The 26008-nt window shown below is 37.5% G+C and overlaps 1 protein-coding gene across 6 annotated transcripts in view; it reads right to left on the reverse strand.

Annotated features, from left to right (window-relative positions):
- Positions 1-1942: 1942 nt before the first annotated feature.
- The window catches only part of SOX6 (SRY-box transcription factor 6), a 257653-nt gene continuing 233587 nt past the window's right edge, over positions 1943-26008 (reverse strand). For 3 of the 6 annotated variants that reach the window (XM_059473933.1, XM_059473931.1, XM_059473932.1), the window contains exons 13-15: positions 15666-15899; positions 12895-13111; positions 1943-5706 (exon numbers count right to left, since the gene is read on the reverse strand). In XM_059473933.1, coding sequence (XP_059329916.1) covers positions 5403-5706; positions 12895-13111; positions 15666-15899 — 755 coding nt within the window. In that variant the 3' untranslated portion in view covers positions 1943-5402. Of the gene's footprint in view, positions 5707-8599; positions 8651-12894; positions 13112-15665; positions 15900-26008 lie in introns of all 6 variants that reach the window. The other 3 variants (XM_059473935.1, XM_059473934.1, XM_059473936.1) reach the window with 2 other exon arrangements.

Below are 26008 nucleotides of genomic sequence, written 5' to 3' on the forward strand. Positions count from 1 at the left end.
AAGCTGAAGAAAGGTACAAGAAAAAAAAACAACATTGCTTTCTGGAAAGCAAAACACAAATGACAAAGGAAGACAAACGGAGAATGCACACTAGCAGGTCTGCAATGTGCAGCATACAAACAGTTAAATATTTGCACATTCCCCATATTCCAAGAGCACCAAGGACCTCACTTGTGGTTTTTAGAAAGCGGAAATTACAAAGCAAGCCATGTCACTAAGTTGCTTTATAGCTTTCATATTGCCATAAATACCAATTTGATAAGTTTTCCTTCAGCCCAGTTCACCCCACCCTACCCCTTTTTACCCAGCATGTGAAATCTCAGAATACTTCTTTGTCACCATTTCCAACAATTCTGGTAGTTAAGAAAGGGCTTTGGATTAAAATGAAATAATTTTGCATATGCATTGTTTTTTCCTTCTGTAGCAGGGCATTGCTACATATCAAAATTGTAGCTTGATCTGAGAAAAATCACAGATTTTAATGAGTTGTACCAAAAAACAAAAAAAGTTTAGAAGAAGTCTCTTTTAAAGGAAAAAGCATTTTGTAAATGATTAAATGAGGTCATTTAGTATTATTCTTTTAAAAGAACATGCCTAAGTGCCACCTTGAATCTTAAAAAAGCATGCAAAACACCAAGGGGTCCAAGCCCATTCATTAACTTCTCATAAAATCATGAAGAGCTCTATCATACATCCTGCTGGCTGCATCTGCAGTGCAGTTGTTCTTGCTGTGGCCCTGGCTCAGCAAAGCTCACCCCACTTAGCACCAACACTGTGACCACCGTGGAAGCACTGACATGCTTCGTGTCAGGCAGATAGGTAGGTGATTTTCTGGGGGAGGATGGGGTCTAAATCTAAACGTTTTGCTGGGAGATGATTTTGAAATGCCATGCCATTGATGTGGCCAAAAACCAAAATGCAGAAAGCCAGCCCGGAGATGAGATGGCACTGGGAGGTGGTTGTGTTGTGTTTGTCCAAAGCAGAGGCTGCTCACAGCTGGCTGCTGTGCACTTTGCCCAGGGAGGTGTATTTACTGGGGCTAATGCTGCTGTTGGGTTTGCATTTCCATCCCAGAGCCATCCCTCTCTTCTCCCTCCCCCTGCACCTGAGTGCACTGATTTAGGAGCACTGAGTCGGGGTCCTGTGAGTGCTCAGCAGGTGGTTTCACAAGCTAAATGGTGATGCCCAAACATACAGGCAGACCAGAATCTGCACAGTTCTCCAGACTTGTTCCTGCACATAAACCCTGGAAAGCAGTATGGTTTCCATTGGGACCTTTCTCTTCAATTTTTGTAAAATAAGAAGTGAAATATTCTGGCTGGTACCAGACTGTTTGGGGAGTCGCCTTCTCTTGAATATAAGTATTTAATAATTTTTCAAAAGAAAATATATTGTATCTGTTAATTAAATAAACTGTTCACAGAGAAAATAGTATTACTATATTAGTGCTCCTGAATGGAGTTATTTTTCCAGTCAGTTTCTAAGGGGCGTCAAACACAAAGCTTAAGAAGCAATTCCACGAATCCTCTCTGTGTATTGTGTGAACAATTTCTCTGGTGTTATAGCCTAATGTAACAATAACATGATTAAGTGGGTGTACAACATAAAGGTTTGATATCACTAAGTCTTGCCTGCATTGCAAGGGCCATTTCAGTCATTTTAATCTTTCAGGGATATGCTTTTGACTTCCAAAGGTCATTCTTGTTAAGTAAAATATCTCATTGCTTTTACTTGGATTCAGAAGACTGTGATTCCCATCAAATGTAGCCAAAATCTGGCATGTTTCATGTATCAACTTTCTAAAAAAGAAGAAAGTACTTCCTGTTTGTGGAATATGCTATTAAAAATCAGAGGGAGCACAAGTGAGGCATCTTGCTGTCCCAGCTACAGGTCCACAATACTGCGCTCACACTGCGGGTGTAAATTCAGCATCTACATGAGGTACAGTGACTTGTCAGCATTTAATATGGACCAACATACACTGATATAGAACAAAAGTAAATACATAACTTATACTTCACTAAGTATCCATGAACAAAAAATAAAATTCTATTTCCTATGTTATATTTACACAATTTAAAAAAAAATCTAAAATGAGATGGCAAATTCATCAAAAAACTTTGTTTTGAGCTCCGATTAATGAAGTAAAAATGTTGGGTTTCATCCTTATGATTGTCCTTCCTTGATTTCTACTGACATTTTAGAGCCAATGTCGGCTAATAAATAGAATAACACGCTCATAGGCACAATTCAGATTCAAATATGTTCCTCCCACTCCCCCAGCCAGTAAATGCAATTTTTACCAGCTGGTGATTCCTGAACAGCCAGTCATTTTCAAGAATGTGGCTTTAACATACAGAGCATCAGCACTGAGGCAGGGCTGGAGCTAAAACAAAGTGTTCATACATACATGTATTTTGCATAAATAAATGAAATAACAAGACATAAAAATGACTCAAATCCGGCAACTGTGAGGCAGGCCCACACGAGTCGAAACAGATGACTTTTGTTCATGTAGTTTTCGTACAACAGTTTCACATTAGTCAGAAGTGATAAAAAATACCATTTATATCCAGTGCTTATAACACTTACGAAACAACATCTGTGAGTGTGTGTTTTTTTTGTACTACAAGCAAAATCAAGTTTCAGTCCTAAAGAACAGTCCTTTGTTCTCCACAAGCCTGCAGAATATTATTTTGGCATGGTCATAAAATTAAAAAAAAAAAAAATTAAACTACTAATCTAAATGTTTGCCTTTGTGCAAAAAAATAATTACATAAAATACAATGCTAGCAATACAGCATTCTACCTATGCAACAAAACCAGGAAAAAAAAGAGAGCAAGAGAGAAAGTGACGTGGGGGGAGGGAGAAATACTTCTAACTGGAGAATTATGTAAGACATTAATAAATAGTCTTTGTTTTTGTTTTATGAAATAATGAAGTCCTCCCCCCAATCTGAGCTGAATGTATTAAAACCAGTTCAAATTCCCAAGCTATTTTAAGAACAAAAAACCACTTTCTATCAGTACCTTAGCCAGCTTAAAGAGGACGCTCACCAGCTAATGACACAGCATATGCCTTTGAAGACTTGGCTAGACCAGTTTATTGCTTATTAGACATGGACTCAGAACACAGTTAAATAAATATTAAAAATATAGCTTTTTTGTTCCAAATTATAAAATGGTCAGAGAAATTTGACCATTGTGTTTCTATGCCATTATCTTTATAAATTGTCCTGTAAATTGAACAATCTTCTTTGTCTCGGGGGGTCGTTCTCTCACATAGAAACGCGATTCCTACAGTGGCACAAGTGGCTGTTTCTGACACGACAGGGATCAGTGGGGCTGTCAGGAAGGAGACTGCTCCTCCACAGAGCATCCTGCCATTGCAGCTCACAGGAGTGTCTGCAGAGCAGGAGGCACAAGGACAGCCAGACTAGCACAGGCTCATCTTGTTGGCCAAAGCAAAACCTGTGCAGCTTTATGAGAAGATGCTCCCAGACTTCCAGAGGAGCTGCTCCAGGCCCCCTGGTACCTCTCAGCACGAGCCTGAATTTATCACCAGTGTGCTGAACACAGCCAATTCCAAATAAAAGAGTTGAGGATCTTCAGCACAGTTATTCCTCAGGCCTATTGGAACTGTGTATATATATACAGTGATCTATTTGTGAACAGGGGTGGAGTATGAGGGAAAAAATAAAGGCAGTTTCTCCTCCGTCTTTGAAATCTAACAGAATCACAATCTTTGAATTGAATCTTGCATATTTCCCAGAATTTTCTCCAGTAACTGCATTGTTACCAGAAGTAATACAAACAGAAATTTAAATTTCTATAGCACCTTACATCCAAAGATCCCAAAGCTCTTGACGAGTTACATTCCCACATGACTAGTATACAATAAATATTTTTGATGACCCATTTTCCCACCTTTGCAATTAGATATTTGAGTGTTCCTCCCTCCCCACCTGGAGTCTCACAAATAAACCACTGCATAAATACTTAAGGTAGCACAGTTCCTTCAGGTGGCAATGGGAACATGATGTACAGATCCATGATTTGCCACAGTTTCCTCAGGCCCTAAAAATTCAGCATGGTGGACTGTAAACGCAGTTTGGATTTTACATCTGCCCTTGCTGTCTAAGTGTAGAGGTTTATAACTATAAACACATTTTTAGGGGTATTTGTACTCTATGTACATATAAAAGTACTCACTTTATTTTGCAATACATATAGCAGAGTGTTTCCAAGTGCTCCTTGAACAGTGTTAGAGGAACAAGTGAATTTCTCACTCATAAAGGTCATGTTCATTTTAGTAGCAGGTGCACTTTTATTTTCATATACCTGTGTGATTTAGGGAGGGGGAAAGAAGAGGCTCTTTAAAATATCAATAAGGAATTGTAAGTGTAATGCCACCAACTGTACTTTTAAAAATAAATATTAAGTATTTGGACCCTTGACATTCTGGAATGAATAAATTATTTAAGAGAAAATGTGTTAAGACTGAATGCAAGGGTTAAAGCAAAGGGGTAGAGAATGTAATCAGAGGTGGCCTCACACTGCTAAAACAGGCCTGTCCATAGCTGGTGGTCGCTCTTTTGTGCTTACTTAAAATTTCACACTAATGGCACATCAAGAGGCAAAAGCAATTGGGCACATGCACTATGGCAACCATGTTCACTAATTAAGAATATCCTGTCTCCAGATTCCTGAGTACTTTACCATATTCTGGAAAAAAATTAGGTTTCATATATAATTTTTTTTAAGATGCCAAAGGATTGTCTAAGACTTTACAGTGTCTCCTTTAAGACTTTTTTGTTTAAATGTTAAGATTCAAAAGTCATGAAAAGTTTGGCACATCAGAAGTTCAGCTATACATATGGAAAAAAATGGAATTCAGAGACTATTTTTTAAAGACAAGCTATGATGCACGGGTGTGCACACTTGCGGACTTGTTCTGTTTCACAATATGAAATCTGCAGTTTTTGTTTTCTAAAATAATCCAGAATAAAAACACATTCACAACCTGTAGGCTGGCACAGCATACCTGAGTGAGAATGTATAACCCCCATCTAAAACAGTAACTTAAACCTTTATCAGCATCCAAACGGAAAAAGACAAAAGGTAAGACTTGTAAGACAGCTATTGATTCATATAAGTTCTCAAGTCCTGATCTGATATTTATGTCTTCATCTAAATTAAAAAAACAAAACAAAACAAAAAAAACCCAAGTTCATGAAAAATTAGGGAAACAATCTGTCTCACACGATAAGAAACATTTAAGACCATTCTGCTGATGTAACTGTAGGAGCCACACATGCATGCAGGCTCTTTAAGAACTTTTGTTCAAAAAAACCCCAAAAAAACCCAAATGAGTCTGAGTACTTTAATTCTGTGAACACTCCTCAGTTGGCACTGACTGCCTCATGGGCTTCGTTTTCGCTACTATAGTCTGATTTGGGATCATCCTCATAGTCCTCGTACATTTCTATTTCATCCTCTCCGTTTATCATTTCGTTTCCAGGAAGGCTTCCGCTGTCCGTCTTCATACCATAAGTGCTCTGGATGACAGGGATGCTGGGCTCAGGGCTGGCAGAGGTGCTGGAGCAATCTGATGTCATCTGAGGGGACGGCGTGGTGGTCGCCATGGTAATAGCACCAGGGTAGACAACTCCTGTTCCCGTGGTGATCGGAATCTGAGGCTGCTGTCTGCAAGGAAAAACAAGAGGGAAGTGTCACTGCCTGTGTGCAGGGGAGGGAAGACCTTCTGCAAGTCCAAAGGAAGGAAAAGCTGGTGGTTTCCTAGAAAGGCTCCATGTATTCCTCTGGGCTCAGAGTCCTCTTTGGTATTGGTTCATTATCTCCCCCAAAGGGCAATTGGAAACAGAAGTGTTTTCAGTCACTATACAACATCCTTTCACGTACTCTACGTGCTTATTCAAACCATAATACAAACTGGCACTTGGACAGAGAACATCAAAAGGCTTCAGGTATCCTGTGATGCCTGCCTGCTACCATAGACACCATGTATCCAAAATCTAAACTCATGGCAAGAGCTTCTTTTAATGAGAGGACCTCAAGATTACCTAAAACAACAGAGAGAAACTGAAGTATCTAATTTACTATGTAAGTAGTACAGGTAGACTAGCCAGGTAGACTCCTATGGCACTTGGATATTCTTTTCACATTTGATTGCTGGCTGTTGACTTTTATTTGGATCCATCATCAGAATGTCATTTGCTTTTAAGAATTTTATGTGTAAGATGGGGCTTTTGAAGCTAAGTACTTGATACAAAAAGAAAACAAATCTGCCCTGGAAGATGCTGACTTTGTATTGACTAGCTATTGAACATATATGCCTATTTGCATAATCTATTTAAAGAATAATACATTTCAATGTATTCCCAACCTTCTTTGGAGCAATATTGACCCAGTAACAGTGAACTATTATAGACTTCAGCAGGAGAAACACTGTCAGGTATGTTTGAATAGTCTATGGAATCTGCAACTTGACCACTATGCCATTCCATGCTAAATTCAAAAGGACATTTTATAAACCAGTCTCACAATTTCTCAATCATTGGATAAATCAATACAGAAAATAATGTTAAGCTTATTTAAAAAACTTTAAATGTCGAGTCTTTATTGTTCATTGATCAAACTTTAATTTTGATAAATATCACACTAGAGAGTTACAGGGAAGCTGCAGTCCTTTGGGTTTGGGTAGTGATACAGTGAAATCATGAGGACCCTGTGTAACACACCACTGAAATAGTTTGCAGTCCTGCCACGGCTGGTACTGCTAGCCTGACTCTTACAGCCTCTGCACAGCTTGAGAAATTCAAACATCTGTTGTGTAAGTCTCGTACACCTGGCTAGCAGCGAGCAAAAATGCAGTAATTCATTTGACACAGTCATTATACTCCTGTTTGCAAATGATGATTTGCAGATGATTTACAAACAGCTTGGGATTTTTCACTAAATTTTCACTTTTTAAATGGTCTGATAAATGTTCTGTGAAAACAATTTTCAGCCAATGTATTTGCTTGCAAGTGATTTTCTGCAAACATCTTTCAATACTTTATCCATAAAATTGAACACCTACCTCACATGGGAACATTCCTGGTTTAGGATTGCGTGCTTTCAGGAGTATAAGCTATTACTGCTAAAAACCCACAAGTATCTCCTCCACAACTTTTAGACAAAGAAAATGAACACATTAATGAATGTTTCCACAAAGCAAAAGAAAAAGAAATCCACACAGGGTCAATAGAAAAATCTATGTAGTTGTCACCAGGCCATACACACTTAATTCTTTCTGATATGCCCAAATAATAATCTTTCACCAGTATTTCTTAGAATACATAAATTCACAAAACAAAACATCACCAGGTCTTCATCAAAGAATAGCATAATATCAATGCCAAATGATGCTTTGAGAAAAGTTTTCAAAACTCCTGTAACAGAAGTTGTAGAACTGACTCAAAGAATGATTGAGACAAAGCTGCTGCTGTTACAGCTGACATTAAGTATCAGAACACTAATATCCATCTCTATACCTCTCCTCCCCAAAAGGCTTGTGTTTTTTCAGAAGCAAATTGCCTTTTTACAAGCAGTAGAACAATTTTAAAAGTCTGCTTAAGACAATGCTGTGAGGTATGTTGATGAAGTGATGGTTATCATTGTTAAGGCCTGAAGGAAAAAGAAATCCTGGTATTTCAAACTCAGCCAGCAGAACTGTTCTGCACATCCACATTTCTGTGGGACTGGGTACACTTGTCCAAGTACCACACATTTCAAAGTGCAAATGGAGGTGGTCATCTGAGCACAAAGAAGCCAAATTCACAGAGGTAGTTTTTACTTGGGAGCACACCAGGCAAATGCATGGCAAGCTACTGAATGAATCTAATTGTCAAAGAACTTGATTGGTATAGCAAGAAAGTTAAAGGCTTACTGAATTTGTCATTCATAAATGCAGTCCTTTTTTACATGTTAAACAAAAATCAGACATGCTGTGCATGCCTGCTGCTGGCTGGGTAATAACTTTAAATTACCTATATCTCACTGTGGAACTGTAAACATGTGGTAACTGTACCACTTAATTGGAAAGGGTCTCAAATTGCTACCCATTTGCTAGCAAAAAATTTGCTAGCACTTAAGCATGGGCACCTACACACCCCCTGTAACTGGACACCTACCTCTGATTTAATACCTGTTATTATTTAGAGCTGATCAGGTTGTCACTGTAAATTCTGCTCTAGCTGCAACATTACATCCCAGAAACTCTTATTTTAAAATATCACAAATTATGTGGATGGCATATGTTACTAGAGTTGAGTGTTATCATTTCCTAAGTAATTAAGTTATTTTGGGGAAGAAAACAGAGCATTTGTTTAAATTCCCACTATACTCCCTGAAAGGAAGAGTTGGAGTTTCTAACCTACAACTCTGGCCATTATGTTTTCTTGTATTTGTAGATCTTAAAGGCATTCATGTTAATGGAGTCTGTTATTATATTAAATTCCACACATTGTATCATTGTCTTTAGCTAGAGTTTTACCATCATAGAACCTTGGAGGGGGGAGATAAAAACATACTTTACCTGCAAGCTACAGGTTACAATTCAGCTCAGTTGCACATGGAAGTTTTCTGCCTGTTAAGATTTCCAGAAAGCAACATTAATCTTCTGGTCTCTTCAGATCCATGAGGAATGGTGGCAACCTCTATCTACCCTGGATTCAAACCACTCCTGTCCCCATCATCTCCTCTTTGGCTAAGAAATCCTCATGTGGACAATTTCTAGGGGTCACTCTCCTCTGCTCTGCCAGCACTGATAACTTGCCTGTCCACTCTGGGGCTTAAGATTTGGCCCAAAATATTTAAGTAGATGTAAAAATGTAAGTAACATGAAAATTCTTAGCCAAACTGACCTGCTCACAAATTTGTGCCATTAATATTCTTAGTATTTTCCTGGAGAATGTTCCTCTTTTGACTATTGCCAAACCAGCCAAACATTTAAATTGGCAAACGACCATTGTTTTCTGATCCCTTCCCAACCATTTTCTGACAGCTATTTAAATGTCTGAAGCAGAAATTGATTGCATCAAGCAAAACGCTCATATGTTACACACCCCTGAAACTTACATTCCCATAAGGAATGAAATAACAGTAAATCTCACAAAAGCACCCATTGTGTACTTGCTTTAAGTTCAAGCTACAGGAGTATAATATTACAGACTTATTCAAAACCATAGCCTAGCAACATTCAGACTACGTGTGTACAGTAGTTATAAACACTATAAAGGCTTTATTCTAAACATCTTACTCTGGTAAAGCACAGGAAAAAAAAGTTACTGCTTACATAATTTTGCAGAGAAATGTATATAGCATATACTTCTATATAGAGGGTATTAGACTGTAAAAATGACTGAGCAATGAATTATCTTTGTAAGACAAGGCAACAAAAGACAGACTCAACTTAAAATACCTGAATTTATGGTTTATATATGATCCATTTGTTAGCTCACATTTATTTATGCATTACAAAAAACTACTATTGAGGATAAATTGTAAATCACTAGAAGTCTGTTCGGGATTAATTTATGCTGAAGGTATCATTCACAAGTTCCATTAATAATTTTACTATTAAAAATAACTCATTTTAAGCTATTTTAAAGACATAGCTGGCTCCAGATTCAGCTTCCCCTATATTGAAAGCAGCAATTTTTTAACATACTCTGCATTAAACATGAATTATTTCTGTACATTATCTGCCTCATTTGGAACAAAATTCATTCACGTAGGGATGCAATGCAAGGCCTATGCACACTGTAAGTTCCACTCTGTTGTTTAGAATACTTGGCAGTTCACAGATTTTGTTCTATTACAATTATTTGAAAACATTAATTTCCTGGCCAATTTATTCCAAGAAATCTTCACTCTCATTCAATTCTTTGGAGGTTTTTCTTCAAAAATCAGAACAAAACCTAGCCATTCATTAGCTCATTTATCTATTGTATTTTAAATCCTGGCTAGTTCGTATCTTGAAATTCTCTAAACTCCCTTTTTGCATCTCACCAAAGTTTGTCAAAGACTGTGGTTCAGTGAAGTGAGCAGTGTGAGCCTTTTGCAACAAAAAAGTTTGAGCCATGGAGAACTCCACGCTTGTGGTGGGGGGTTGTACCCATAGCAGAATTATCCTGTGTTAGCCAGTGGCTCACCCAAGGGAGTCTGACAGGAACTAGCCTTTACTGGATTGCCTAAAACATAAATGGACATTTGGTATAAGAAAAATACAAACATAATTAGGAAAAATATATTTTTCTTGCTTTTTACTACTTCCTTTAGCTACCTGCTTTGAATGTGTACCTGACTCCTCACACATCTCTTACTTATCTTTTTATTCTGTGATGATACTTTGTTGCCATTTTGGTGCACCCATTCCCAATTTAATTGGTTTGTTCTTTAAAAAAGAAAGGCAACCAAAAAAACCCCAGCAGTACTTCAAGCAGTATGAAGCACTTGGCACATTTCATTGGAGTCTTATTTTGTACTTTTGTTCTCTATCTTCCACTGAAATATTTACTGTAAACACAGAGCATATTCAATCCGAAAAACCACATTTGTCTCTTATTTCACTGTGAAGAGGAAACAGCATCTCAACTCTCACGTCTACAGTTCTGAAGGACGATTTATGTTGTTCCATCAAAACAGTGGAAAAATAATGGGGGTGTGAGGTCAGTTAGGAAAACTGTTCCAGCTGATGCTTTATGTGATATTTATGTTAAAGACAGGGAAGAGTAAGTTTAAGAAGCTGATGGGCTCACTTACTGTGTTTCACTTAGTTATAATCTGATTTGGAAGAAATGTTGCTTTTCATTACTTAGTAAACTATTCTGCTGAGACAAATCATTCCATGCTTTATGTTTCAGTTCAAGAAAGATGTTCTAGTCTGTCTTTTTCACTAATTTTACTTGGTGTCTTCCAATAAGTTTGTTTTAAATTATTCTTGAGGGAAAAGGGGAATTTGGGACAACAGTGAGAATTCACAGGGAAGTATAATATACTTTTTTTTAAATCCCAGCCTGTGATTCCTCAGGACTGTTATCTATGTTCACATTGTACAGCAACATGGATCTCATTTCATCTCCACTGAGTGCATCCATTAGACTTCATAATCCCTTTTCCATCACTTGCGCAACTAAAACTCATTGGTTTTGGTAAAGTCCAGTGCAACATCATATAACTGCACAGAGGTAGTTTACTTTAAACTTCTTCAACATAATAGAACATGGTGAAGTGGACTTAGCATAAACAGAAATTGGAAACAATCCTTTCAAAAAATGGCGACATTCTCATGGTCTTCATGATCACACTGTTGGATATATGAGAAAAATATTTCATCTATGTTGCACCAGTTTAGTTTTGAATAGCTTTCAGTATATATATATTTTAATAGGAATTCACTCTTTAGGTAGGCACTTTTAGAATTTTCTTAAATCCATCCTCAATATTCACTCCCATTTACCCATCACATTTAATGTGTAAAATGGTACTGCTTAATGCTGTTTTGAATTAGCAAACAATTCTCAAATTGTTCAGACTGCTGTTTTGGCATTTCTTTTGCATTTCTTGTCAAGATGTGATTTGGTCTGTCAATCTGCTTTGGAAGACGTAAGCTAGAATTTCACTCCCTCAATCTGAATATAATTTGTGATGTGCTATATAAATTCAGATTTCTATTTAGTGTCCTATGTGCAATTTTGATGGAAGACTATTAGTAAACAATTTCCCTTAGACAGAAGAATAAAAAAAACAATGTCATAACTATAGACTGGAAGGCTATAGTTTCAAAGATATCAAAACCACTTCTATTTACTGATTGAAGAAAGAGCCGGCATTGTTGCAGGCTGTACCACAAAATAATTGACTGCAACAGGAGTTCTGCATCCCAAGCCAAAAATGAGGGCACATAATCGACGTCAAGGTCAATTATCTGGTGGTGAAGTACCCAACAAAAGGAGACTATTGTGATTAGAGAAATAAGCAGAACATTGTGAATTTGGAAAGGCTGGCACTGGAAACAGCTTTTAGACTCTTTGTAAATCACCAAAACATTGTGTTAGAGCACTGAGCATCACAGATTAATTCATAAAAAAAAAAGAAACAGGAGAGAAAAATCAGTTATGGTGCAGTTGTTTCACTGGACTTTTGTTATCCTTAGCCTGTATATGTTTCATAGTTCTGCTTTCTCTGCTGAACACCAGAGGAAAGAGCCCTAAAAACACACACAGTGTTCTTAAAACTGTGCCAGGATCTTTTTGGGCAATACATTTTGAGTTATAAAACTACCCAGTCTATCTGTGCACTACTTGAAAGACTTCTTCTAAAACTTATGTTAAAAAAAAATAATTCATACTTCTCTATATAAAACAATTCATAGTAGCTTCACACCTTGATATCATTCATTTGTGTGTGTTCCTCATGCAACTGCTATTACTCCTCTCCCTTTTCCCCCTCTCCTGACTCCTATTCTACACAGGAATAATCCTTTGTGTTCCTCTCTTTGTTCTTTTCTTAATTTAGGAAATGATGCTGGAGTCATTACTAACCCAGAATGGATTAGCTTACTAAAAACTCACAAAAGACATGATTCAAACCTTTCAGGCTAATGGGAAACAACTTCTTTTGCCTTTAAAGAATTCCACAATCAGTCTCATAATCAGCATTCAGTGGCAAGCCGATAGCTCCATATTCCATCTTATGTTTTTAATAAGGTCTTACCGGTTCAAACCCTTTCCCTCTAAATGACATTAGTCAGCGACTTAAACAGATAACTCTATTTGGTTTCAAACAGCGTGCTCCATCTTGGAAAACAATGGCAGCAATTGTACTCACCCCACGGTAAAAAACTGCCTCATCTCCTGCCTCCGAGACCTCATCAGCTGCTTGTACTCCCCAATGCGCAGCTTCTTCCCATCCACGATGCAGGTGCGTTTTGGTCGAGGCTTGTACTTGTAATTGGGGTACTTTTCTAGGTGGATCTTACTTAGTCGTGCCTGCTCTTCGTAATAAGGTTGTTTCTCTTGGTTTGACATGGACTTCCAGCGAGATCCTGTGGACACGAAATGTCAGTGAGGGCTCAAGTAAAGCGGGCTTGGCTGCGCACACACACAATTCAACGTGCCTTCTCTCGCCGTAATAAATTTTAATTAAGTTCGTTAAAGAAACTGATTTAAATTTACATCAGTCTGCACATATATTGGCTTGCACAAGCTGAGACACCCTAAAAGAACCCTGAATTTCAGATATTGCTGCAGACCAAGCATATGTAAATCTCTATTAAATAGGGTGCACTTAAAATCAATAGTTAAGTCTCAAAATCTCAGCCTCGTGCTGCAAAACAGACTACTTAATTTTTTACAATAAGAGCATTAATCTGTGAGTAATTCCATACCTCTGTAATACCACGCACACTATGGTGGTTAAGGAAAGTCTGCAGCCATACTTTCACTGTTAAAAGCCTGACACATTGCCTAGGGACACAGGCTTCTTTGATATTTTTATGAGAATTTGAATTTGGTTTATACACTCCTGCTAATAGATATTAATAGCTTGCTATGTAGCAGGAAGAAAAAGTATCAAACCTTATAGATTCAGCAAAATTATGAACAATCCCTTGCTGTCTGGGCGTCTTAAATTTACTCAACTTCTGATACAAGCTTGGCATAATACTGACACCTATTTTAAATTCTGTTATGCACATTATTTTTTTGCCAGATGTAATAAGCACACAGAACTGAATCTTACGTTTCACAAACTCACATTGGAAGGACAAAAAGTAAAACAGAAAGCACACTGTAACTATATACACCACTTCAGGTACTGTAAACTCTCATTGAAAGCTGCACCAATAAAAAAGTTTAAAAATTAACACAGTGTACACAGGAAGAAGCAAAAGTATTCAGATCTCTTGTATTGTTTGTAAGGAGCTATCTAAACACTTAAACAGAGAGGGGAATAAGAAATGCAGAAAATAGCTTTTTGGTGTCTTTTAGATGAATAAAACGATTACAGCTGTGGTAAACGTGGGTGGAAGCTATTCTTTTACCAACATTTTTCATACATCAACAAATGGAAAAGTTGTATAAATATTATCCGAAGCCAGCAATATTCTGTGTCAGTTCTAATATTTCAGTCTCTTTTCTCATTGTCCTGGAAAAGTTGCACAGATATTATATGGACATAGACTTATTTGTGGCAGAGCAGATACTGACAGGTTAATTCCATGGTTAACAAACACTCAATTGCTGGCACTTCTGAAATATTTATGCTGGAAGTTTACATTTTAATGAATACAGTTACTATGCTCCTAATAGTTTTTTTCACAGAATGCACACAAATAATATAGATTCCCTACAGCTGCCAACACTGAAACAGTGAAGGTTTTATACAAAACTGAAAGGCTATTCATATAACTCACTTATATGGTAGACAAAAATATGAGAACTACTAAGAAAGATTTTGGAAGTTTCAGGACAAAGTAACATTTATTTCTATGTATTCTTGCCTCTGATTGAACTAACATGTGACAAACTTTGTATTTGAACTCAGAGTTTACAATAAAATGATTACAGAGGAAACTTGATTTTTACTTTTATTTATTATGAGTTACATTTGGAATCTGTCTTTCACTTCAAAGACTCAAAAAGCAAATACAGGTTTTAACATTTCACCACTCATTCTCACGTATGTTTCTAATTCTCTGGAGGGGTCTTAAAAAGCAAATCAAAATTTCTCAAAAATGAGTCCATTTATTTGCACATTGGCAAAACAAAACCCACGGAGTACTCCCTGATTGTTCCGATCTATACAAATTAAATATTAATTACTGTGATTTTTACCTGAGCAATATTTTAATTGCACACTTCTAGTGGTTAGCTTTTTGAATATTGCAATGTTTTGAACCAAACATTATTTTGGATGTGAGGTTTGCATGTACAGGTCTTTTGAACTGTGCCAGGTTTCTTTCTTGATTTTGCACTGTCTGACATAAACCTCTGATTTTGATTTTGTACTTTTTAAACTTTAACCCAGTATTTACTCTAGCAAGTCCCCTTTTGCCTTCAGGTGATTTGTAGTTCAAGTGTGTTCTAATGGGATCTTGCAGTTATTGGGACTTCACTGGGACACACTACCACAACAGATTTCACAAAACCCTCCTTTTCAATGCTACTAAGTTTTAAAGCATGTTGTCACTGCTGCTGGCAATAAAAAGTATTAGGGAAGGGGCAGAAAGGGAAAAGAATGGGAATGAAAATGAAAATAAGCCATGAATCTTCATTTTGTTTCAGTAAGTCTAATTTTGGTGAACATCTCCCAGAAAAATATATGTTCTAAAATTAGAGAAGTTTATAGAACTGTAGAATGGTTTGGGTTGGAAGGGACCATAGAGATCATACGTTCCAACCCCCTGCCATGGGCAGGGACACCTTTCACCAAGTTGCTCAGAGCCCCATCCAACCTGGCCTTGAACACTTCCAGGGATGGGGCATCCACAGCCTCTCAGGCAACCTGTGCCAGTGCCTCACCACCCTCACAGCAAATTTCTCCCTACTATCCAACCTAAACCTGCCAACGCAGCTGGCTGCCCGCTGCCTTGCACTTACCTAGGATTTTGCTGATGTTGGAGTTGTGCATGTCGGGGAAGGCCTGGAGGATTTTCCGGCGCTCGTCCTTGGCCCAGACCATGAAGGCGTTCATCGGCCGCTTGATGTGGGGCTCGCTGCTGGCGCGGCCCCGCGAGTCCCGGTACACCCGGGCTTCAGCCACCGTGGCCCCTCCTGTTGGCCAACAATAATACTGCTGTAGTTTAGCTGCTGAGCCATTCACTGCTTTACTCCCTGTAACGTCAGGGCAGGAGGAAACAAGATGGATGCAAAACATTATTACGTGCGTTAGGAAAGCGCTTTCAGTGCTGTGCTTATTTTAGCTTTTGCTTTCTCTCTTTCTCTCCCTGCTACCAGATTTATGAGAGAGAGAGAGAGAGAGAGAGAGAGAGAGAAAATGAGATGGGCCAACCAATGGTCTCAGTGTAGCTGAGATGACCCAACATCAAATTGAAGAAACAAATTGCACTGGTATTTCCCCAGCTAAGACACGGAGATTTGATAAAGTTTCCATTTGGGGCTTTACCATAAAATACATTCTCTGAATGCTCAACAAAACTCACATAAAGTTACATTTGAGAATGTAGGCCTGCTGACACAAGCCATTGACAACAACTTTGCTGCTTGAGCAGTGAAGCAGTGACAAACATTTCATAAAATAAATTATACAGTGCACCAGGTACATGCTGCCATTTGTATGGATCCGACTCTATTTGAAGCTGAACATTTTAAAGTTGCATCTGCTTTGATTGAATTCTAGATGTGTTTTGGAGGATTTGAGCCACATATATGTAATAAAACTGTCTTTCTCCAACAGGTACATGCACAGCACATTGGAGCCCTCCAGAGTGGGAGACAAGCACCCCCACTCCATGCCTGCTGTGCCTTAGTGTATCCTAGTCTTTATCTGCCATCAATTCAGCTTGTACATGCCAGCCCTAACTGGGATTTTGTATGCATCCAGCCCTGTTTCTTGACCACAAATAGCAAAGCCTTATGGGAGTTTAGAGATAGCAGATCTGAGGTGTAGAACTAATTACTAGGGGTGAAACAGATGACCAAGGCATGCCTTTACAGGAAAAAACTTCTGAAGTCGTGATGATATGTTTTTAGAGCTATACTTTAGCTATAAAAAAGGCAAAAAGTGTTTACAGTGGGAGAGTGTACAGTCTCAGACCTCACCAAACTGGTCATATAATTTAATACCTTGAAAAGGCAAGATGCTTTACAAAAAATTAATACAGCAATAGATCTCCTTTTTTTATAAACAATTACAGCTACCAACATGAATTTATTTGCCAAATAAGGTAAGATTAATTATTTACAGTACGTAAAACAAAACACTGCAGTTTTACTGAACAGTTTTACTGAATACAGGCGCAAGTTTTTAGTTGTGCAAAAATCAATTTTCCTAATTCAGATTGAAAGCATTATATAGGCACACCTTTTTAAAAATTCAACATAAGAAACACATTTGCATGAAAAAGGGGCCCTAAAATAGAGGATGCATAACTAAAACACTACCTTTTTGCCACCAGGTCCACAGTACATTAATTTCATTTAAAACGCACTGACCATACAGGATAAATTGATTTTGCTTTATATGGTGTTGACAGCCATGTTTATTGTGCAGTGAAATGTAGTGTAGTTTCAAGCTGACTATATCCATCAACACAGGGCAATATGCTGACTACTGGGCCAGATGAAGACATACATTACCCTGAGAGCAAAACACTCATTCGCACACAGCAGTGTCTTCTCCTGAGGATCACCCTGGTAATTTATGATGCCTCCCATGCCATTACTTTACAACTGACACCAATTTGGCAATTTGTATACTAACATGCGTGCACATAAAAGAAGACAGGTTTGTGGCAAATGTGAGCTGCAAAACTGTTTTAGCACTGTTCCAAGTTAAGCACCGTGCCACAGGTGTTCTGCATTTACAGGAGGCTGCAGTCAGCCTTTTACTGCAAAAGGGAAGAGCAGATTTGCAGAGTGACCTGCAGGTAGGACCAGTTGAGGGGGGTGAATGGTCAATGAGGCTCTGCTCATTGTTGCCAAAAGCCTTGGACCCCAAACATATCAAAGATACAATATTTTGAGAGAGGATGTATTTATTTAGAAACTGAAATAAGTTGCAAATAGTAAGTCAACACTGAAATATTTACTGGGACAAAGAGCCATATAATTTGAGAAAAGTCCAACACAGCATGTAACAGTTGTTCTATCTTTTAAGATAATGTAATAAAAATCTGTTACTAGTATGTGGAAAATTAGGAAGCTGGTGACAAAAAGAATTAAATTCTTATTTATGCAAAAATTATAATTTGTGTTTAAGCTGCTCTACTCACAGCACAGGAAAGACATATTTGAATCCATAGGGTGTCTTTCCATCTTTTCCTTTCCCAAAGGTACTTATTCACTACAGCTAAGGCAGAGTTTGTCTTTAGCCCTTTCTAACACAATTTTGGACTTTTCAATCGTAATGCAGGTAAAGAGTAGTTTTATTGGGAGCAAGATTATAGGTGTCCTTTTAATCTGGATGTAATTTAGACAGAATGAAAATAAACAAAAACAAGCAAAGAAAAAAAAAAGAAAGGCAAAAAAAATGAAGGCAGAAAACCACCATAAATTATCTGTTTTCATAGAAAGGTTATGTTAGAAAACAATTCTTACTTGGAGTAATAAATTACAACCATCCCAAGAAGGTCAAGTCTGGCTGCATCTGCTTTATGCAAGTCCTTACTTGAAGGACTTGAAAAAGCAGCCAAAGAGTTGATGTTCTTTGAGCTTGATCTCTGGGGAAATATTTGCAAGCTGACCTATAGGCCATCACAAAAGCATTTGCAAAATGAATTTCTGCAAATAACTAAAGCAATATAATCTTCATGCTCTTCTGTCTCAGAACCACAGAATTATATTCAGCATATAAAGTATTACAATAAAATAGTTCTTGCAGCATGGGGGGAAGTCAGAATGTCTAAGTACCTTTTTAGATTAGAAATGAGGAGCTAATGATACAAATACACATATGCTCAGTGAGGTCTTACAAGTTGAAACACATAACAAGCTTTCAAACTGGTCGTTCTAAGGTACTTCATCCTGTCGAGCAGATATTTTGACTTTATTGTGCCCTATGAAAACAATTTCAACAGATTTCACAAAGTATGGAGTTTGTTCCTATTGTGCTAATTATCGTTGGCACTGACAGCGGCTCAAAGAGACACCTGGAATTTTTAAAGAAAATGTATATGCAAGTGCAAAGAAGGAAGTGTTTTAAATCTTTCTGAAAATATTTTCAGGAAATTCTAATTACTAATGAACCTAAAATAACAGATAAAATGGAAATGTAGTACCAGTGAAGGACAAGACAAGAGAAGGAATTGGTAATTGTCTCTCTATGGTAACTAATGCTTTGCTCATACTGCAATCACAGGAGGAGGGATTTTCAGAATTAAGAGCCTGGTCAGAATTTATTATTATTGCAGAAGCAGTACAGTTTGGCTGCCCTAGTAGCTTAGTTGGCAAAGAACTCTATATTTTGGCCTAAAGACAGGGGCTATCCTCAAAGTGACACTTTTAGCTTCTGGAAGCGCTCACTGCCTTACTTCTTAGATCCTTTGTATTTGCACAGCTTGTCATAACTTTGATGATTCAAAACTAAAATCAGATTAAAGAAGAGTGATTTTTTTTTAATGGATATATGGCAGGCAACCTCTCTGTGAAAACTGGATTCCATACTGCTCTAGAAGCAATACTGAAGCAAAGAAAACACCACAGACTAAATCTAAAATGCTAGAGCTTCATGAAAATAATTTGCAACAATATTTTCATTTCTAAAGAGCTGTCTAATCAGAGAATATTGGAGAGATAAAAGAATCTGATGATCAAGAAAGATAAACTTCCTCATGTGAAATAAATGTTAAGAAACATAAAATAACAATTGTTACATCGTTCATTTATTTATTTATTTATTTATTCCTGTCTTTTTCTGATGTTCTTGCATTTGCTAATGAAATTGATATTAAAACAGGCATTATCCCTCAGCATGCTTCCTGAAATCTTGGCCACTATAGGGTTAATCCTACTGTCTTTACTGGGATGTGGTTTACCTTCCATTTTGCACATCACCTACAACAAAACCTGAGATTGGGCCTTTACATGTTACCAGAAAACAAACAATAATAGATGTGATAGAAAGGAGGAAAAAAAAAAAGGCTGAGGAAAAGAGAGAAAAGAAGTGACAGCAAAAGAAAGAGATTTTTGTCAGTCACCCTGTTATTTCTTAATGACTCTTCACAGTATGGCCATTGATTCATGTTTGAAGTTATACATTTCCCCCGACTTCTCCCCAGAAAATAGATAAATAGATCTGGCTAATCTAGAGTATGTACTGCAGATCATCTTCCATGGACACACACCAAGACAGGATACATAGAAATACAGACAATCTTTCTAGGTTCCTGGTATGAAAATGACTGGCTAGTAGTAAAGTTCCTACCATCAGTTATTCATCAAGCTGAGGTGACATATTTGCCTAGTTTGGAAAAGACTGATTGTGACCTCCAAAATATCTGGCCCTGTCTGTGGTAATACAGCTAGCACTGCAGAGACCAGGACCTGACAAACATGCAAACAGGAGTTTTACTGCAAGGGATGGGTTACTCATAAATATGGACATGCCATAAAGACAGGGAGAATGAAAAACCATCTCAGTAGTGCCCTGTGCTGCTCTTAACCTGTGTACAGACAAATGCAGCCTTTGTGAAACATATAGCAGCAGTTAAAATCAAATAGAGAAAGACAAATATGGAAAAAACAGAATAGAAAGAGCAGCTTTGGCAAGCTTAGAACACAGGAGTTGTCATTTAACTAATATTTTGGGTTATCAATTTTAGAGAAAGTTACAAGAATTACTGCTACTTCATTGTAATCTAAGCAACATGTAGCAGCTGCAGAAAAACATTTATCTGTTTTGCCCCTTGCCTGCCTCTTATTTCTTCATCCCCAACACCATTCAGATTTTCCCATTCTTTACTGGCATGTCTTGTCATCACTGGCAAAATACCCACTTGGAAACATGGCAAGGTTTGGAACAGGGTTGACACAAATGTTCTGTTTGTCAGGCAGCTTTTGTTCCAAATGCTAAACAAATATTATTCAGCTGCAATTTGAGCAGTGAACATTTCTCACAGGCTGCATGTCAGAGAATGAATGGGGAGAAAAACCGAGTAAGCCACAAGCAATTCATGAAATACTGCAATATTTAAATGGCCTCTAAGATTTTTCACCTGCAAGGGTTCTGAAATGCACTAGGTAAATACTAAAAGGTGAGAATATACTGAAGCACAGGTTAGCTATATCCAAGCAACATTTCCTTCTGATAAGACTTCCCTTTTGCCTGCTAAGAGACTCCATTCTCTTTAAAACATCAACAAGAAGAACCAACTGGGAATTCCCTAAGGTCAGCTCTGAGGAAACATAAACCTCTAATTCAATAACTCCGCTACTGCACTGAAAAAGGCCTTATTATTGCAACATCCATATGGAGTCAATTGGACATTAATGACTAATCAATCCCTCCCCTTTCTATTCTACTTATAGTGTCACAAGCCATGTTTAGATTAGCCCATTTCCTGCTTAGGATCGCTCAAGATGTCTTTTGTTCTTTCAGGGCTGGCCTGATGGAGGCAGCTTAAACAAACACACGACCCAAGTGGTGCAGGAGTTATAAACTGCCATATGTGAATGAACAAAGGGGCCATACTAAAGCCTTTTGTGGTATTTGTTAATGTTTTTCATCTGAGTTTAAAAAGACCTAATGACTTTGTGGTGAGCTGATGCATGTGGCTCGTGGCTTTGCAAAATGAAGGAAATTCTAGCCAGTTATATATCAGCATATATTTTCCAGAGTGCCTTGTTTTCAGTTTTGGTGGCAGTGAGTTTACTTTTTTTAGTACATTTGTTTTACATATGCAAGCAAAATACTTAATCTCAATTAAAACACAGCACCAGTTTTCACAGCCATACTCACAACCTGCATATACATCTTTCCCCATTTGAAAGTCTAAAGCTAAAATTAAGAGTGGAATATCTGCTGCGTGTGAAATCAAAGCAACTGTTCTCAGCTCCACCATTCGCTCACCAGTGTTTAAAGCTGAATTGTTAGCAGTGCCTTAATAAATACAAAAACAATAATTCTAAATAAGCTGCTAGCACATCCACGCTCCACAGCCAGCCCTGCCCAAATCTGTGCTATATAAATGAATTAAAACTGCTAAATGCAGCTACTTGCTTGATGGCTTACACAAACAGTTTAGATTTCTTGACCACATTCTATGGCAAAGCTAACCCTCATGGAAACTTGGCATGGACTATAGCTAAAACAGTAAAATAATGCTTTAAATTACATGGGATATTAACTGAATTAATTAGGGCTTGAGGCCTGGCTTTAGCTCCTGGTGGCTGACACAGTCACACATGTGCTCTCACATAAGACTTACTCTGTGAAGATCCATGAAACATCTATAGAGAAACTGGGATGAAGAAGCAGCCTCTACTATAAATTTGGGGAGGTGTTTAAGTGTCATCGTATTTTTCAATCATGTGCCACTTGCAGACTTCAAGACCCCTCACAGATAATTAATTAAATGCTAACAACCCCATTCTGACATTAATATTATTGATAGAAAAGAAATATGAATCATATTTAAGTTGAAAATTTTTCAGCCTAAGTAATGATGCCAGAAGTAAGGGAATGCCAGTCATCAGATCTAACAATCTACATTATTCAATCCACAAACATTGTTGCTGTGTCCCTTTGATATTTTATTTCATACTCAGTTGAGGAAAATAGAGGCCCACAGAAAGGAAAATCATGGAGGAAACAGCCCAGTCCAAGAGAAAAAATGCAAACAACTATTGTTAGGTACTTCACAAGATCTATGGATTTTATTTGATTTTTCAGAAAAAAAAAAAAAACAGCTGGTCTACCAGCTAAGCAATTGTTGTTACTATATTAATCATATTCAAAGTCAAAGCAATACAAAGGAAAATGCACTAATCTATTTAACATAAAAAAGTTTCCATAAAAGTAACAGCCTTACTGCCAGGGTAGCTGTTATTCACATTTCAAATTTCTCATGACATGAGTGTCACCTAAAACATCCAGAAAATACAACATTAATTTAAAACACAGGGGCTAATTCTGCAGTCTTCAGTCATCCCTAAAAGCTTTTATGTTGAAAAAGTCCTGTTTGAACAAGGGCCATAGTGATCCATTCATAGTTCAGTCAATGCTTTGTTTTGTTTTAAGATGGAGAAATGACAGATAGGAATTAAGGACAGAAAGAAGGCAGTCTGACCTCACATTTGATGGATGCATTGTTCAAGGTGTGGCTGAACACTGTTCATTGCTTGCTCACATATTCTTTACCAAAACAATGATTTTTAAAAGCTTAAGTACAATGTAGTTTGTAAAAGGGAATTATGTTTAACAATGGGAGAGGTTTTTACAAAACCACCTCCCTCAAATCATGTGTTATTAAGAAATGCAGAGCAACAGCAAAAGACTTGAAAATGTGTTGCAGCCACGGCTTTAGTGACCCATTTCCTGCATTCCATCTCCAATAATTTGTCACCTTCTGAATGATGCAACATCATTCTTTGTATCAATGTAACTAATTCCTTCCATCCAGTGCTAGCTGCTTTCACTTGTCATATCAGTAATTAGCAAGGAGCTGGGGCTAGGATATGCATAGGCCATTTCTTATTGCCTTTCACATGGGGCGCTGATATTAAAACAACTGATAATGTAATTAGTAAATAATATAACATGAAGAGAAAGAAGCAAAAACATCATGTTAACAGGAGCTGTTCTTCAGGCTAATTTTTCAAGTAAGGTACTCCTGGGCATTTGGAATTTGTGAGCAAAACCAGGAAGATGTTTTTGTAAATATGGCAATGGCATGTCTTAACATGTGACCACAGTTACCTGGTTTGGATAAAAAATAGAGTGTTTACCATGAAAGAGGGGCTTACATGAAAATTTACAAATCATTCCTTTTTTTCTAATTCCTGTGAAACCACTCCTGCCCAATTGAAAAGACAATCATTTATTATTTGTAGAATTTATGAAGACACTGCAATGCTCACACTACATACTCTTTGGACCACTGATCCTGTGAAATGAAATCAAAATACAAATTAAAGAAATATTTTCCCCTTGCTACCAAGTTCTTCACTAGGCACTTGCTTAGACACCTTGCAAATATACATGCAAGAAAGGCAAATGATCCTAAACACTTTTCTATTTCTGAGATACTGAGGCTCCTGAAGGAGAAAACTGTTCACGTTGTAGACTAAGAAAAATAGACAGTTGTACAAAGAGGGCTTGTTTGAATCTGTACCAATTGCTCGTGCTTAGCCAGAATATATGATGTTCTTTCCTTAGTGTATTCATATTTCTGCTCCACTCCCTGCGCTCAAGGATTTAAGGAAGAAAGGCACAATTCCTCCCTCCTTCACTCAGGATGATATAATGGTGGCTTTCTCCATCAACTGAAAAGTCAGTTGTGCCTGGAAATTTTGCACTATTTTATGGAGCCTCAAGCTTCTTTTGTCATATTGGAGCACTACCAAAGAAACCCTGAGAGAATCAGGACCACGGGGTGTTTTACACCTGGTGGCTGTACATGAGTGTGAAAAAATGTTTTAAACCACTGAATTGCTATATTTAATTTTCAGTCAGTCCACCTAAAAATAGCTACACATACTGACTGATGCTTTCAGCATTTGTGACAATAATTTTCTCATGGGTGAAGATTTTCTGTGTAAAACTGCAGCCCACAGTTGCTTTTTATAGCCACCTTCTAAATTCCTGAAAATAATGTTTTACTATATAATGGAAATTGTGAAAAGCTCTTAGTTATAACTGTGCTAATGTGTAAAACTCAGGGCATTGTAAAAGTGGTCAATTGTACAACATCAACAATCCTAAGTGAAATTTTTTAAAATAAAGATACTGTTCTCTAAGAATCAATTACTGTAGCTTGGAAATGCCAGACAAGAAAGCCTCATATTTAGCAGTAGAAAAACAAAAATACCTAAGGAAGTTGAAAATCAAAAGTTAACAGTTGTGGAGGATACCCAGATTTGTTATTCTGAAAAGAGAAGCATACTATATGGTAAATATTAGTGTCTTGAGAGGAATAAGTTTCAATGCTGTGGAAAGATCAGTCCACACACTCCCAGCACAGGATTTTCAGTTCCCCCTCTAAAATGTTATGGGGATGCTGGAAACAATGAATTGCATGAAGCGTTTGCCATCAGAAAAGTGATGGGGTGTTCTCAAAGACATCTTTTTCCTATCCCATCTGTAGGTGTTGAGTTACTCCAGGGCTGAAGCACAGAGCCCCATCCAACACAGCTGAAATACTGTGCCTAAGTACTTCACCCCAGATTCCTATCTGTTATGAGTTATTCTGGAAAATTTAAGGATATCACTCAAGAATAAAGCACAATCAGATTCATGGATGCTAAAAATGGCAACTACAATTAATGAAGGCCACTTTTTAGCATCTGAGCTTATTAATATTAGATATATTAATATAAAGATATATTTTATATTTAAATATAAAGATACAATTACTGGATTTGGAGGGTTTGGTTTTGGTTTTTTTTTTGTTTTTTTTTTTTTTTTGTTTTTGTTTTGGAGTGGTGTTTTTGCAATCCAAGGCCTATAACAAGAATTCAGGGCAATAAAAATTCCAGTACTTGAGCTTACTCTCTGGATACATTTCTTTGTTTTCAGACAGCTTTCACTGTTTTCTGATTTTCATCTTTCTCCTCTCAACTGCCATAGCAACTATTACAAATATTTATGTGCGACAATTTCTGGCGTGGAGAGGAATTCTTTCCTCCGGTATTTACGAAGCACTGTCACCAAAGTAGGTGATGCTTTACCCTGCCTGTGCTACCTGCTGTTTACACTTCTGCACGGGAGGGTGTTAAACAAGTTACCTCACAGGTTTGGATCGTCCTGGCAGCCTGCCAAGGCTGATCTGCCTGTAAATGTATGGTTCCTTCTCACCTGCCTCTTCAGCTGCTCAGAGCCAACCTTTCTTGAAGTAGGGAAGAAACCCTCACCCTTTTGTATGAGCAATTATTTGCTGTTGGGTGTGAATGAGGTTGTTGAGGCCTATGGTAGAGGTGCTCCTTTAATAATACACCTAATAGGTGTGCAAAACACTGGGAATGAGGTCTGCCCTCTTTCCAGGGAGGGAACTAAATGTTAAGTACTAATAAGGCATTTTCATCTATTTCTATTTGCTTTATAAAAA

This window comes from Ammospiza nelsoni, chromosome 6 (genome assembly GCF_027579445.1).
Source record: "Ammospiza nelsoni isolate bAmmNel1 chromosome 6, bAmmNel1.pri, whole genome shotgun sequence".
NCBI classification, from domain to species: domain Eukaryota; kingdom Metazoa; phylum Chordata; class Aves; order Passeriformes; family Passerellidae; genus Ammospiza; species Ammospiza nelsoni.